Source organism: Camelus ferus, chromosome 3, assembly GCF_009834535.1.
Source record: "Camelus ferus isolate YT-003-E chromosome 3, BCGSAC_Cfer_1.0, whole genome shotgun sequence".
NCBI lineage: Eukaryota > Metazoa > Chordata > Mammalia > Artiodactyla > Camelidae > Camelus > Camelus ferus.
Window position 1 is genome coordinate 110,819,705 of NC_045698.1, and position 16,607 is coordinate 110,836,311.

The 16,607-nt window shown below is 44.7% G+C and overlaps 1 protein-coding gene across 6 annotated transcripts in view; it reads left to right on the plus strand.

Annotated features, from left to right (window-relative positions):
- The window catches only part of SGCD (sarcoglycan delta), an 841,450-nt gene that overhangs the window by 717,026 nt on the left and 107,817 nt on the right, over positions 1 to 16,607 (plus strand). For all 6 annotated transcript variants that reach the window (XM_032477185.1, XM_014552116.2, XM_032477187.1 and 3 more), the window contains one exon: positions 5,205 to 5,324. In XM_032477185.1, the coding sequence (XP_032333076.1) occupies positions 5,205 to 5,324 (120 nt within the window). The remainder of the gene's footprint in view (positions 1 to 5,204; positions 5,325 to 16,607) is intronic.

The window sequence follows — 16,607 nt, forward strand, 5'->3', positions numbered from 1 at the left end:
TTTCTCCCCTTCATCCCTCTCGCCATCTCCCTTTGTCCACCTCTGCCTCCCCCACTCCCTTGCTGTCTCTCTCCTCTTCCCTCTCTTTTTCTATGCCCCCTCTTTCTTTCTCCTCCTCACCCTCCCCTCCCTTCTCTCTCCCTCTCTCTCTCCTTCTCCCTCCCTCCTTTTCCTCTTCCGTTGCTTTCTCCTCTCTCTTGCCTCGCTCCTCCCTGTCTTCTTTCTGTCTCCCCTGCCCAGAGCAGGCCCCTGGAGCTGAGACCCCTATCTCTCCCTCTTAAGGTAAGGCTCAAGGTAGCTAATATTAAATGAGATGGGAAAAAAACCCATCCCAGCCCCAGCCAGCACATCCTTTCAAGGTGACTTCTAGAGAGGTTAGTAGCTGTGTTCAAATGGAAATCCCAGCATATACACCCACGCACAACCACACTGAAGTTTTCCTTCGGGATTCTCCTTTGCCGTTTGTGCGCATGGTGGAAAGCACAGAGAAGTGCCAGGAGAAGACAGCTCCCAGGGCCTCTTGCACTTGGTGGAGTACTTACCCGACAGCGAATGGCTCCTGCGGTCCACGCGGCCAGGTTTACTAAGGCAGTCCTGAGGATTCAAGAATTCTCCTGCTTATTACCTAAAGAATGTCTCAAGAGCCCAGAAGGAATCCCAATGTGAGCAGTTCAAGTCATCTTTTCTCATGAAACAGTGCTCTAAATGACAGTTCCCAGGCGAGACCACCACCGTGTATCTGACCCTTACTGCCACTGATACAGTGTCATCTCTGTCGTGGGTCCAAACAGGGAACCCTCTGACCTGCAGGGAGGAAAGGTGTAAAAAAGTCTTACGCAACATTTTGCCAGAGCAGGGACAGGCCCAGGGATCAATGGAGCTGGGGCAAGTAGGCTGTGTGGCCCCAGGTCTGTCCAGCTCGCAGGTTGACCGGGAGATGCTCGTGCGTCCTGACGGAATCCAGTTCTCACTGCTGAGAGTAACTGAGGAGGCGCTTCACACGTGGACCGCCACACAGATAAGGGCTGGCCTGAAGGTTAGTTTCAGGCTACAGATAATGATCTTTTCCTTGCCAGAGAAGAATGATCTTTGAGCAGTCTCCAGCTCCATTTGCTTTTCTCTCTAGAATCTTTTTTTTTTTTTTTTTTTTCAAGATTTTACCTTGTCCTAGGAGGTTTGGCAGCCCAGGGGTAAAATCAACAAAAGGATAAGCCATCTGCACCCTGGAGCCAGTGGTCGCTGTTTGGGGTTTTAGCTAAAACTACCAATTACTGGGTTTCATATCCCCAAATGGTTCTGGCCCCTGGTAAATTCCATTCTGTGTTCTGAGAAGCCCTGAAAAGCAAGATAGCTCGCTTGTGTCTTGTGTTCTCTGATGGCTGCAGTCCCTTTAAGACATTCTCCGGTGTGTCTCTCACCTCGTTCGTCAGTTCAGAGTCAGTCAGTTTACACACAGCCCTGCGCTCTTGACTCCTCAGGGGCCGTGTCTTGTTATTGTCCAAGTCCCTGGAAGCCAAGTCCCAGTACCTGCGTCCCCCAGTCACACTGCTGCTTTGCTGTCTGACTGGATCTGGAGTGGGCAAACTCTGCTCACCCTGTGCCCACGCTCAGGTCACTCATTCATTCATTTATGAGCGCTGTACCTCCTGATCTCCAGTCTCCCTCTAAAAAAAAAAAAAAGGGTAACAACTCCAAAGCATTACCAAGTAATACAGATTTCACTGAAGGTTTTGTCCTGACCAAGAAGGGAATCACATCTGAACCCTCCCTGAACAAGCTAACGGTTGCTAACAAAGCCCAAACTGCATCTCTGTTCCCTCAGGATCTCTCTCGTCCTCATCTCCAGCTTCCTACCCCTATCGCCCTCCAAAAGCTCCGGCCTCCTTTTCCTTTACAGGCAAATAAGCATCCCTTTTCTGCTGGGGAACAGTTCCAAGAGCGCAGTTCCACACCCAGGTCTGCCCTCAGCTCACTCGGTGACCTCGGGAGAGCCCCGAGCCTCTGTGCGCCTTGGTGGTCTGACTTACGGCGGGAAGGCAGTCACAGAAGACAGGGTGCAGGTCCCGTCCCCTTTGGAAGTGTTGCCATGTCTGCTGTTTCCATCGCCCGCTCATTCAGGAGCCTTTCCAGGGTCCTCCTTTTGGCCGGAAGGCCAGTGTGGATGTGCTGGCAAGAGAGCAGGTCTGCTGATTAACACGATGATGCAGATCAGGCAAGTGCACTAGGAGATGGTGCCCATTAATTTTTTCCACTGTGTTGTGACCACTGCGTTAGAAAAATAGTGATGGTCACTGTCACAAGAGCAGTCCCTTATATTACACTGCCCTTTTCCGCCTACACAGCTCTTTTTCATAAAACACAGTATAATTCAATCCTTTTATTAACCTTTCTGTGAGGTAAAGGGAATCGATGGTGGTAGTATAATTTTACAGATGCAGGAAATGAGGTCCAGAAAGATCAAATGATTTGCCCAAAGTCACACTAGCAGAAAATGAGAGAGTTGGGACATAATGTCTACCTTCTGATTCTTAGGCTGATAGTCTTGCCAAAGGGGAAAGCGGCCCCAGGCATCCAGGGGCTGGCCTGGCTCTGTCAGCCAAGCCTCGGTGTTCTGTGTGAGCACAGGTAATTTCACAGAACATCAACACCGGACGAGGCCACCTGGTGGCCATGAAGGATCAAGACAAAACAGAAAAAGAGGCAGCTCTGATCATGTCTGAATGTAGATTAAAAATAGAAACCTGTACCCAAACCACAGGAGTGACCAAACCTTCCTCTATCCTAGCTAGTATGAGTCTGTTCTTTGTCCATTACAATTTTAGCATTGCTTTGGTTGTCTCCACTCTAGATAAGATTTACCAAGAAACCAGTTGTAAAATTACTCCGTTTCTGACAGCATCTAATCCACAAAACCTTGCTTCCTTAAGCCCTGCCAAAAATAACCTATCATAATGCCAGATCCTATAATAAATTCTTTCTTCTTACTGAGAAGCCCCATGGCTCCCCATGCTGTGTGTTCTTTTATGGTACCCCAACTTGTTCAACCACAAGTGCGTTCCTAGTGATCCTTGCCTGGATGGCATTGAGGGCCCGTTCACTACTGCTTTTTTACAAATGAGTGACACCGTCTTGAAGAATAACCATAAGGAAACAAACATGCTGTGTGGCCAGCCCTCCATAGCCGCAAGTTCTACATCCCTGTATTGATCGAAATATTTAAGGGGAGAAAATCCAGAAAGATCCAGAAGCAGAACTTGAATTTGCTCCATGCTGACAACTGTTTTACATAGCATTTGCATTGTATTTGTGACTATTTATACAGCACTTACATTGTATTAGGTATCCTAAATAATTTAGTGATGATATAAAGTGTAGGGGCGGATGTGTGTAGGTTACATGTAAATGTTACATCATTTTATATAAGGGACTTGAGCATCCATGGATTTTGATATCTAAGGGGTGTCCTGGACCTAATCCCCCACACATACTGAGGGACAACTGTATCAGAATCACCTGGGCAGTTTTGGAAAAATACAGGCTTTCTGAACTCTACCCTCAAGTTTTTCTATATAAAAATAGTACAAACAACTTATGCGGCTCAATTTAAAAACAAAACAAAACAAACAAACAAAAAAAAGACCCAGTCAGAAAATGGGTGTAAGACCTAAATAGACATTTCTCCAAAGAAGACATACAGATGTCCAACAGGCATGAAAACATGCTCAACATTGCTAATTACTAGAGAAATGGAAATCAAAACTACAATGAGGTATCACCTCACACCAGTCAGAATGGCCATCATTAAAATGTCCGCAGGTGATAAATGCTGGAGAGGGTGTGGAGAAAAGGGAAGCCTCCTGCACTGCTGGTGGGAATGTAAATTGGTGCAGCCACTGTGGAGAATAGTATGGAGATTCGTTTAAAAACTGAACGTAAGAGTTACCATATGATCCAGTAATCCTACTCCTGGGCATATATCCAGAGAAAACTCTAATTTGAAAAGATACATGCTCCCCAACGTTCAGAGCAGGTCTGCTTATAATAGCTAAGACACGGAAGCATCCTAACTGTCTATCAACACATGAACAGATCAAGAAAATGTGAGATATATAGATACAGATACAGATATATATGCATGCACACATGATGGAATATTATTTAGCCACAAACAATGAAATATTGCCATTTGCAGCAACATGGATGGACCTAGAGGTTATCATACGAAGTGAAGTAAGTCAGACAAAGACAAATATCATATGTTATCACTTATTTGTGGAATCTAAAAGAATGCTACTAATGAACTTATTTACAAAGCAGAAATAGATTCACAGACACAGAAAACAAACTGTTGGTTACCAAAGGGGAAGAGGGGAGCAATAAACTAGGAGTTTGGGATTAATAGATACACAGTACTGTGTATAAAATAGATAAACAAGGACCTACTGTATAGCACAGAGAACTATGTTCAGTATCCTGTAATAACCTATAATGGAAAAGAATCTGAAAAAATATATATATATACATATATCTATCTGAATCAGTTTGCAGTACACCTGAAAGTAACACAACATTGTGAATCAACTGTGCTTGAATTGAAAAAAAGAAGAGCTATTTTTGCCATATAATCAACCTTCTAAAATTTTTTTATTGAATGAAATTCTAGCATGAAAGATTAAACAAGTTTCAAGGCAACTGATTGCCACATACTGTGGCCTTTTCTGCCAGGAAGTGACTTATATACCAAGGAAATAGACTTGAGTGGTGTCAAATGCAGCCAGTGGGTCAAGGGTAAGGAGCCAGACTGATTTCAGCTGAATTTAACGGTGCCCTTTCCAGTAGTTGAGGTTAGCCAGAGATCTGCTGGTCCTTCAAGAGATGGTGAGGTTTCCGTGCTTTGATACATGTAAACCAGAATCTACAAGTATTTGACCGTAATTCGGTGGTTAGCTGAGGGAAATCTCATTCAAGCATTAGTTTGGAAGAAGGACATGATCATTTTTAAAATCATAGGCGGAGAGCATATGATGAAAAGTAATTGACGAGACATGGCTAAAGTCATGAGACTAATTGTCACAGTTGGCATCTGAGAACCAATCCACTTACATTAAAGTCCAGTGCAATCTTGTCAAATGTATGTGTTCTGCAAATAGCTCTTTGTAATTGAATGCAGCAGGACTGATGTGTTCTCTTTCTCCCCCTTCTAGGTCCAAAAGCCGTAGAAGCTTATGGCAAAAAGTTTGAGGTAAAGACGGTTTCTGGAAAATTGCTCTTCTCTGCAGATAACAATGAAGTGGTCGTAGGAGCTGAGAGATTAAGAGTTTTAGGTAAGGAAACTTAATTATTTAACTGGTTTGATGCTACTGGGTATGTTTGAGAGAAAAAGTGACATGGTGTCCAGAAGAGTGATTTAGGCCAATTACCTCCATTCTCTTGAAGCAAGACAGATGACACTCCCAGCCCCCACCTTGAAAATGTCTCAGATCATGGGTCTTGGTGGCACACTGGCCACACCAATCTTCGGGTGGGGATGTGTGCTCGTACCAAGAAGTTATAATAGTCCTCACAGATTGGCAGTTTTGCGGGAAGCAGTTGAGACCTGTATACATTGTTACAGTGATCACTAAACCTGGTTGTGAATTAAGAATCACCTAGGGAACTTCTGAAAAGTTGAGGTTCGTAGATCCAAGCATGACTTACTGAATTAGAAGTTCTGGTGGAATGGCCCAAGAATTTATTTGTGCAAACATTTGCAGGAATTTCTGTGGTCCCACTGTTAGAATCATTGAATTTGACTGTGCACTGGAACAGTCGGTCTAGCATGGTGGTTTAAGAGTACTGGTCTTAGAGCTAACCTGGCTCTTAATCCCTGATCTGTCATCAACTGTGTGACTTTAGACAGGTTACTGACATCAGTGAGTCAGTTTCCTTTTCCGCCCAATCGGGCTAAGAACATCTATCTTCTCAGGTTCTCCCTAGGGTTCAATCGTATCATCTTCGATCGTGTTACATGCACCTAACACATTGCTGAGCACAAGATAGTCCTCGGCCAGTGGTAGCTGCTGGTACTGCTATGAATACTCATGCTACTGTTAATATTAATCCTGCTTTCCTTCCTCTTGCTCCCTAAGAGTTACTGAAGTGTAGCAATTAAAAGCTCAGACTCTGGAATATTAACACTATCTCTGTCCTTTACTAGCTGTGTGACTTTAAGCAAGTTATCTAACCTCTCTGTGCCTATGTTTTACTTATCTATAAAGTGAGGGCAATAGAAGTATCTACCTTCTCAGACTATTGGAAAGACTGAGTGAAATAATCTATGTAAAGTAGTTAGTAAGTTGGCTAAAAGATAGGATGTATTCACTAAGTGCTCACTGTTATTGTCTTTAATTATTGTGCTATTTTTACTTGAAATTGTTATTTTTGTCCACATTATTAGTTGCACTCTGTATCTTCTTTCTTCTCCATTATGATTGTCCTCTTCTGGTCGTCACCTCTAGCCTCAGTCAGTCAGCTTTCCTGGTCTGCCTGTCTGTCTCTCCATCACTGTTATAACATGCTTGCATATCTAACTTCCTCGCTGGATGACTCCTCAGTTTCTGTCCCCAGGCCTGGCATCTTCCCTGAGTTCTAGGTCTCCCGCTTCATCTAGATGTTCCACCATCCTCTCAAACTTTGTGGATCTTGAGTGGCTAACATGATAGAACACACACATACACACACACACGCACACCCCCTCACACCCTCACACCCTCTCACCCTCACACCCTCACACCCTCTCACCCTCTAGTCTCCCACCCTCCTGTGTTTGCCCTCTACACCCCTCCCACTCTAACACGTCTCATTAGGCTCCCCTGTATCGGTCTATAAACTTCAGCATCGTCCTGACCAGCATCAGGCTCAGCAGAGTCAGGAAACGGAAGTGACCATCCTCGGGGAGCTCAGTGGTGTGGGAGGGGTGCTGGGGGCCGAGGCCACCAGCCAGGGGCAGGCCAGTCGCTGGCCAGGTGCTCACTGGGGTGTGATCTGGAACAATTCCCTTTGTCTCTTAGGCCTTTGTTTTTTCCTGTCTGTAAAATGAGAGTTTTCAAACAGTTTAAAAAAAAATTAGCAATAGAAACTTTTAAAATTTCATACCAAACCCCCCCCAATAAATAAAATATATAGAAGACCGAGACTGCTCTGGATTGTGGATGGGGATTTTTGAGGCACAGAGGTCAGAGACTGGAGTCTTAGCTGAACAGCTGAGTAGATTCCTTCTTTCCCTCTCTCTGTCACTGGGAGGCTTCTTAGAATTTATGCTTTTTTAGTTGAAGTCTAGTCAGTTTACAATGTTGTGTCAATTTCTGGTGTACAACATAATGTTTTCAGTCATACATATATATACATATTAGAATTTATTTTTAATTTTTAAAATATTTTTATTGAAGTATAGTCAGTTCACAGTCTTGCACCAATTTAAGCTCTTCAGTGAATAGTCTTTTAAAAAGTTACTCCAGTGACCACTTGCCATGGCTCCAGTGCCGTGCTCTATGTGCATTATTACAGCTATGTCTCGCCAACACCTGTGACATAGGCACCATTTTTACCCCCATTTTGCAGACAACAGAACTGAGCTATAGGGAGGGGTGAGCCGCGCTAAGTGGTGAGAGCCAGGATTCCCAGCCAGGTATCTGAATGCAGACTGCTTTGCGTTAAAGCGTTGCACGTTGCTGCCTCCTCAAAATTGTCCCCGTTTTAGACAAGTAAACTAAGGCTTGAAAAGGTGGAGAAACTTGCCAAGACCAGGCACCAGTACGTGGGAGGACTGAAACCCAAATCCTCGTCTCCGGACTCCGCCGTCAGCACACCTGGCTGCATGCGAACGTAGTGCTCAGACCCTTGCCAACTCTTAACAATGAATGTTTTTCTCTGTTATTTGTAGAATTGGCCCTTTCCATGTTAGTTCAAAGTTTTTTGGGGAAAAAAAGCCACAGCAACTTGAGGTTTTCCCTTTGTTCGACAGTATTTTGCTACACCAGCTCTAAAATAATTGCCCAGGGGAGAAGGTGACGGTATCTCATGCCAAGATCATTTTGTACAAATGGTGTTTGGCATTTCCCATTAGACTCTGGTGTTTTCATGAGTCACCTCACTGCTTTAACATCTGACTTTGCAGAGATACAAGTACTTGAGATGTCCAAAACGCTGTGATTTAATCTCAATGGACAAAACCCTATGATGGTCTCATTTAAGAACTTTCCCCACCTCCATCCCTCTGTGATGTGGACTGAGGGTTGGAAGAGTATCGTAGTTTCGTCACTTGGAAGCAGGTGGCTATTTTTGCTTGTGTTGTTTCCCTTGCAGAATGATTTAGGGTAACATCTGTCTCTCTCCATCATCAGAAGCATTTGCTTTTTGTGTGTAAAAATGTAGAAGTGAGGCATCATAATAAGCACCACGGCTGTGACCAGTGCTGAAAAGATTAGGAAATGACCACCCTGCATGTCTCATAGCAACCTACTCAGTGAAATGAGCCTCGTGTGCTGTAGAAATGAGCTTCCTGTCATCTGGGATCCAGCCAGATGGTGTGGAGCGAGAAGTTCAGGCAATTTCATTTTCAGCCTAATGAGAAGTTTGTCTTTTTGAATTGTCAGACTGTGCAAGTTGTTGGGAGGAGTGAATGTGGATGTGTGTTGTGTGGTGGAATCTAACGTACCTGGGTTTGAATCTTTGCTCAGACATTTAGGACCTGAGTGACCCTATCCATGTCTGTTTTTCTCTTTAAGCTTTAGTTTCCGCCTGGGGACAGAATAAAGGAGGGGAGTAAGAATGAACGAATGTAATAAGAACTTATGTAAATAAATCAGTTATTTGAGTTGATCATTGAGTAAGAATAAGCAGTAGGAGATAAAAATAACCCTAAGAACATAATGCCTCTTGGATATAGTAGATCAGCCCATGGGCTCAGGACAGTTGTTTACATTCTTCTCTGGATGGCCACACCCCCCTGCTCAGTTTTCAGGACAGTGACTACCTTGGATACACTCCAAGGACCTTAAATAGTCTGGCAAAAGGACTCATAGTCATGCACCATAAAGAATGGTCCAACTATCTGGAAGCGTTTATCCTGGAAGAGATATGGAGTAATCATGTCAGCAGATGATAGTTGCTGCCCTTTCATGAGGGTTAAAGAGAGCACATCCTTCCTAGGGTAAAGAGAACAGGAAAGAGCTGTGTGGTTGGGTGGCCAGCAGAACGGGTTTAATCCTGATGCCTGTCATTTGTCAGCCAGTGCCTTGGGATATGCCGCTTTACCTGTCTAGGCTTCCTTCTACTCTGTGACATGGTGTTAAGAGTGCCCGACCCTCCCCCGATGCTGGGAGAACTAGGTGGTACAATTATGTGCAGACTGACAGCAGCATGGTGCGTGGCACCAGGTCAGCACTCAGTACGTGCTATTGTTGTGCTGGCGGTGGGTTTTGTTGGCCCACTCAGGCTTTGGGGAACCCATCAAGTCCTAACATTTTACACAGCCCTCGTGTGTTCCCAGAAGAAGGTACCCAGAGAGAAATTGGCTTCGAACTTGTAGGAGTGTTCAAATCTCGTTTAAGTTTGGACTGGTGGGTTTCCTGGACACAGCTACGGTCAGAAGAGGAAACCCCTTTACAAGACGGGAACCACTACACAGCCCATTTCACCCAGGCGCATGTCAGGGGCTGGTCTTAATAACGTGTATGTTCTCAAGGTGCCTTTAGATGAGGAAGGGATTGAAAGCCTGAGTTTATTTCCCAAAATAGTAGGGTATCTCCTTCTACTCAAAGACAGCGCTTCTCAAAGTAACTTCAATGTGGAGCATCAGCTAAGGTCTACTTGTTCGACATGTGCATTGTCACGCCCTACCGCAGACCTGCTGAATCAGAAACTCAGGGTCAGGGCCCAGCAAGTTACAGTTAAACAAGTCCTCCAGGTGATTCTGACGCATGCTAAAATTGGTGAGATACCAACCTAAGACGATCACAGCTAAATCATTTTGCCACAACTTTGCTGGTAGCTCTCAGTTGAGTTCAGGCTCAGCTTTTACCACTTTGCTCCAGAACAGCTACAACATAAATATAGCCAACATACATTGAGTGGGGCTTACTCTGTGCAAGACGCCAAACTCTTCCCTTGCCAGGAGTAAATGCATTTGAGCCACACAACAACCACACAAAGAGAGAAGTGGCTCATTGCCTTGACTTACAGAAGGGCAGACGGGGGAACAGGGTGATGTGAAGTTGCCCTAAGTTCCACAGAGAGGAACTGGCAGCGTCAGGATCTGAATGCAGGCAGTGTCACCCACGGTGCACGATGACTTCTGTCACAGAAATTTTCAACTTCCCCGACCCCCACAGCCCATTGGGTTGCATCATGCCAAGAGGGAATGAGAACTGGGCAACCGTTCTCCAGCTGCTCCTTCCCTTCCTGGCTTCTAGAGACACTGCCCTTCCCACCACTGCCCCACACGTGTGCCTGTTCCTCCGCTTCCTTCACTCCCTCTTCTTTCTCCTGCTAAATGATGCCAATTCACACTTGCCGTCACATGTGGACTTCTGTGCAGTTCAGTCCTTATTTTTCTCTTTTCCTGTTTCTATGGAAAATCCCGCAGTTGCATCCAATTTCAGCAGTTGCCCTTTTCAGGGGACCCCCACATCTCTATTTGCCTTAAACTGTCTTCTCACTTCTAGTTGCAAATTTCCAAGAGCCTGGTCTTGTCTGCATGGATGTTCCCCATCACTTTGACTTCATCACCTACAGATGAACTTACATCTCCCTATCAAACTCCCCGCCTCTCCAGCACCCACTTCCTTAAATCTCCACATGGGGCCACCATCCCCCAGTCTTCCAGGTCTTGCTTTCATTCAGGTACCACACCCTGTCTTTCTTCATATGGGCCTCAATGTCTTTGTCAGCCTTGGCTTTTCCATATTACAAAGGTACCTATTTAGGTCTTACACAAGAGAATTTGAGTTTATAGCCGGGCCTGTTCATTCAATTACCAAAAAGTTATAAAATTAGCATGCAAGATGAGGCATGATACAGTTTAGCTTTAATTACAGAACAAAGGTATGAAATACCAGACAGGAATGGTCTTTAAAATGCAGCAAAAAAAACAGGCCGTGTGAAAGCTAGCGCATCTAAGAGGCATCTTTGTGGAGACACCAGGGAAAACATGATTTTGATCTTCATTAATGACCAGTTTCACTGAACAATGGGACATTATAGCACTTATAAATGAAGCATAATTATAAAGTGTTATTCTAATTGTTAATTAGGCCTGTTTATACTCTAGATTAGTTTTTTAAATACGTCCTCTAGATGCCACTTGATGCTAATTATCTGAGTTACATTATTATCAATTGAAAAACATTTTTAATTAAATCTAAAGTCATTTAAATTAGTGTAAGATTTATAGAAATTTGAATGTGGTCTGATGCCTTTTTTTTTTTAAGACCACATCAGATGATACGTTTAGCATCTGGAATTAGTTTTTGATGAAACTCTGGGCTGCAACGTGGCAATTGATAATTATAATGAAAAAAGTACGGTGTTCTTAGTTGTGTTATTCACTAAGGGCATGTGTGTATTATATATATATACATACATACACATAGACCTTTATATGTAAGATGTCTCCAAATCACTGTTAACTGGAGTCTCGGAGACACTGAGAAGAGTGTTACCGTGCCTTCTCTTTCAGGGAGCCGCAATGCACACATAAGTATCTGAGAGCCAACGTGGAAGATAAGCTTCTTAGAAGGATAGAAACAGAGTGACTGTGGAAACTATACATGGTGGGATGCTATTCCAGAGAGAATTTGGGAAACTTCCTAAATGAAGAGAGTATTCGTACTAGGTCTTGAGTATGGATTGAAGGGGAAGAAAAAAACACATAGGGAACGGGCTTTCTTGGCAAATGGAATCAGCCGTGTTTATCAGTCAGGACTGATTTGGTTGTAAATGCCCTAAATCCAACTCAGAGCCAGCGGTGGGGAGAGTTTATTCCCTTCTGTGAAAGAAAAGTTCATTGGTAGCAGGCTTGAGGCTAGATTCAGTGACTCAAATAATGTGACCAAATTTCAGTCTCTCTCTTGCTCTTACCATCTCTTAGCTCTGTTTTTCAATCTTGTATTTTGTCTTCAGCTCTGCTGGTAAGCTGGAGGAGTACTTACCTTGCTAATATAAATCCAACAATGTCCTTATTTTCACTCTAACTGGACTGACTTGGGCCATATGCCCATCCTTGAATAAGACCGTGGTACCAGAATGATGGAATATGCTGATTCATAGTGGCTCATATCCCCACTGCTGGAGCTGTAGTTGGAAATCCTGAGAGTTAGATAGAGAGGGGTCATTTCTCAGAAGGAAAATTGAGATGGTGTTACCAGGAGAGGGACTGGGTTCTCGGTAAAGAAAAAATAGCAAATATTCAGTGTATTTTTATTACAGTAATCAAAGGTCTGCTCATGGAACATCATGAGTGCTGTACACACGACAGAGGAACCTGGATATTCTGGAGGATGTTAGTGGAAGATACTCCAGGAGTTTTCGCCCCCTTGCTTGCTCAGCCTCAGATACCCCAGCTTCTTTGCTTCATCACCAAGCATGTTTTCACCCCCCAGCGTGTACTGACTCTTCCCTCTGCCTGGAATCCTCTCTAGTCTATGCATAAAAGATCTCTTCCTTTATGGCTTAAATGTCAACTTCATCAGAGAGGTCTTCTTTGACCACCTTATAAGAACAGCATGCTCCAGCTGTCAGTGTCTATACCAGCAGCTGGCGAAGTGTGTCCTGTGGCTCAAATCAGGCCACAACCACTGCTTGGTTTGGTAAATACTGTTGTACTGGAACACAGGCAAGTTCATTTGTCTTGTCTGTGGTTGCTTTCGCACTACAAAAGCTGAATTGCATAGTTGAGACAGATCGTGTGGCCCATGAAGCCTAAAATACTCATTATTTGGCATTTTACAGGGAAAGTTTGTTGCTTCCTAGTCTGTACCTTCACTCTGCTTTATTCTCCTGCAGAGCAATTATCATAACATGACATAGTATGTGTGTATATATGTGTTTCATTTCATCCTGTCCTCTTCATTAGAATGTAAACTTTATGACAACGGGAAGTTTAATTTTTCAGAGTCTAGAATAGTGCCTGGCACATAGTAGGTGCTCAGTAATATTTGTTGCATGAAAGGAGTGAAATTTTTGAACACTGGAATGTTGAATAACTGATCTGGATGGTACAGAGAAATGAGGAGAGTGAGAATTGGCACCTAAGTTGAGATGATCGTAATACTTTTGTTGAGGATTCATAAAGGCTTAAACTAGGATAAAGAGAGAGAACAGTGTGGAGGGTATATAGCTCAAGTAGTAGAGTGCATGCTTAGCATGCACAAGGTCCTGGTTTCAATCCCCAGTACCTCCATTAAAATAAACAAATAAATAAAACTTAATTACCTCCCCCCAAAATAGAAATAAGAAAGCCTTTCAAAGAAAAAAAAGAGAGAGAGAACAAATGGGAAAGATATCCTGCAGGAGAGCTAATGAAACCAGATGAGGAGGGTCAAGAGGAAAGGAAGTTGGGATGTTTCTGGTGCTGTGTGCCTTGTCAGACAGACATCGGTGGTGTCGTGAACAGAAATGTATGGGAGCAACAGCAGGTTTAGGATCAGAGATGAATTGTTGAGCTTTGGGTGCACTGGATCTTGCTGCTTGGCCCCTTCTCTAAGGGAGAGGCCGCAGGGGAAATGCCAGCCTGAAAAGCCCACAGTAGATGCCCTGTTGAGCAGAAGGATCAGAGAACCAGTCAACAGACTGAATAGATGGAGTCCAGAGAGGAGGTGGCCTCAGAGGGCAACCCGGAGCAAGGACGTAGAGAAGCTCATGAAATAGAGCATCGCTGACAAGCCCCCAGGCCCCCGGGTCGTTTGTTTCTCTGATGGAGGCTCGGGGCTGGTTTACTGAGGCCCTGAGTGCCTTCCTGGACACGTGCTCAGATTTTGAGGGCTCCACCCCATGTTGTTATGCTTTTCCTAATCCACTCTGCCTTTCTGCATGAGAAGGAACTCAGAGGCTTTAGAATGTGGCATGACTGGGTTCTGCCATACTTAACAGCCACGTGATGTTGGCCTTGTTGCTTGGATCACTTAGGCCATGTGTGTAATAAACAACCTCTCCCCTTTCCTTTTTCTTTGCCTCCAACTTTTTCTCTTCTCTCTCTTCCTTTCTGAAGTGTCTCACCAGTGAGTGGAAGGAAGCATGAGAGAGCCTACAGGTTTCTAGTAAAAAGTGGAATATACCTCCTCTTATGCAGTGGTGACAATGGAATAATTCAGATGTTGATCCTTGGGAGAGGAGAGCCTACCTACCTAATGGTAGCATTTGGGTTACAAATTGGAGGAACCTGCAACTTGCCAGGGCCCTCCTGCCCTGCATGATCCTTTGCAGTGATCTGCTGGGGACTCCACTATTTAAAAAGAACTACCGGTGATAGAGTTCTTTTGGTACCTCATTCCAAAGTCGGTGTATTATTTACAGGGATATGGGAATAATGTATTAGATCACAAAGATCCATATCCCATAAATAATGTAGCGAGAAAGCCAAATACAAAAGAGTCTCAGATGAACAGCCCCAGCCTTCATAAACCAGAGCTACCTAATGAGAAAAAAGCACATCTGAACAGCAGAAGCATCATAATGGGGTTTCATCCAACATGCTCCTGGGAGCCTAACTCTCATCGTTCTCCAAAACAGAAAAAAGAGCCAGTCCCAAAGCCTTGGTGATTCCAGCGCCTCGCTTCACACGCGTCCACGCCTGTGCACGGGCATCGTGAGCTGCTGTGGCTCAGCTTTTCCCCCAAGCATAGGGTTGGTTCCTGATGCAAGAGGAACACGCATTTGCCGGGCCCCACATACCTTCCCCTTGGGCAGGAGGGAGCTGTGATTTAGTGTCAGCCTGATGGATTAATCGTTCTGTGCAGACGTCCCCAGCTGTCCCAGCAGCGCTGCCTTAGCAGCCCTCCCCAGTTGCTGAGCCATTGTCTCCCTCCTGGGCAGGGCTGGGGGGAGGAGGAGAAAAGGCAGTTGGGGACATTTGTCAGCTTTCTCGTTTGATTAAAGAGTTGATGAGCTTCACTATTTGGCTGCTTTCAAGAGAACCAATTCCAGCACTGGCTGAGGGAGGGCTGTGTTTGTTGTCTTTGTTTGTGGAACCGACGCAACTTTAATTTCTCTATCAAGCGACAGCTAATGTGCTTTCAGGCATCTGTTGGCTAGTTTTACCCTCAAAGTTTCTTTTTCTTGCCAGTTAATGCCAGAAACAGAGCATTTTCGAACGAGGAGATAAACTTCTCCCGAGCCATCTTCACTGGCTTTCCATAGAGTCCCGCGGTACTGTCTCCTTTCCCATTAATTATAGTCATTGTTGGGACATTCTTACGTAACCCACAGTCACTTGAGTTGGATTTTTTCCTCCTTTCTTCCCAGCAGAGGCCAAGGGGAATGTGGGTATTCCATGGTGACACTAGGAATTTAATGAGATGACAGCGTGAATAAGAAACTCTCGGTGTGCAGAATAGGGAAGGAAACTAACTCGATTCTCCTTTATTGGAGGGACTTGAGTTTAATTCTGCTTACTTAAGTGGGAGAAAAGAGGGCTAAAAATACTTCCTTTGGCTCCGTAGGCTCCCTGTCCCCTGTTTCTGTAGGTTTTTGTCTTGTACCGTTGTTAACTCCTTCTGCACCCTGTCTTGCCGAGGAATAGTGGGTAAGGTGGTGAGGGTGAATCCACACAAAAGAAACAAGGGGAGAGAGAGGAGAGAAAATCCAGACCCCTTCAGGACACAGGAGAGAAGCAAATGCCTGAGTATCTTCTTTCAAGGACAGGAGTGTTGGGCAGCAGGGTGGTTAAATGGGTATGGGGTCTGCAGACAGACCACCTGGCTTCCACTCCCAGCTCTCATAGGACAACCTTGGGCAAGATCCTAAATCTCTGAAAACCTCAAGCTACTCATCTATATGATGAAGGTGACAAGAGGACCCCACGTAATATAGGTAAAGTCTTTGGCACGGTGCTAAGCACGGAATAAGTACCCAGTCTACTGATGCCTGTTACTCCTACAAATGCCTGTTGAGCAGCATTTGTGCAGCCATCCCCAGTCGAAGTTCAGGGCAGGGATGTGAGGACGCAGCATAAAAGTTCCTTGATCGCAAGTAGGTTGTAGTCTAGGAGGGAGGTTGAAGCACATGCCCAGTGAAAATATTAAGTAGCTGCAAAGCGTTTTTTTAGAGAGTTAAGCAAAAGTGTGTAAGATAGCATTTGGCTGCAGTTTGCGCTGAGAAGACTAGCTGGTGAGTGCTGGAGACAGCAGGGTAGAAGACCTGGACATTAGAGGTGGCCCAGAGAATCTTCGAGAGGAGAAATGGAGGGGGGAAGTGTGATGGATGGGGGCAGAGGCAGACCTAGCAGATGCAGGGGGAGTGAGCCACAGCCTCCCAGACAGCGGGAGCTGCAGAAGCACGTGCGCGGCCCTGAGTGACAAAGGAAGTGCAGTGAGCTGCTGCTGTTGGTTTTTTCCCCAGCACATAAGCACATT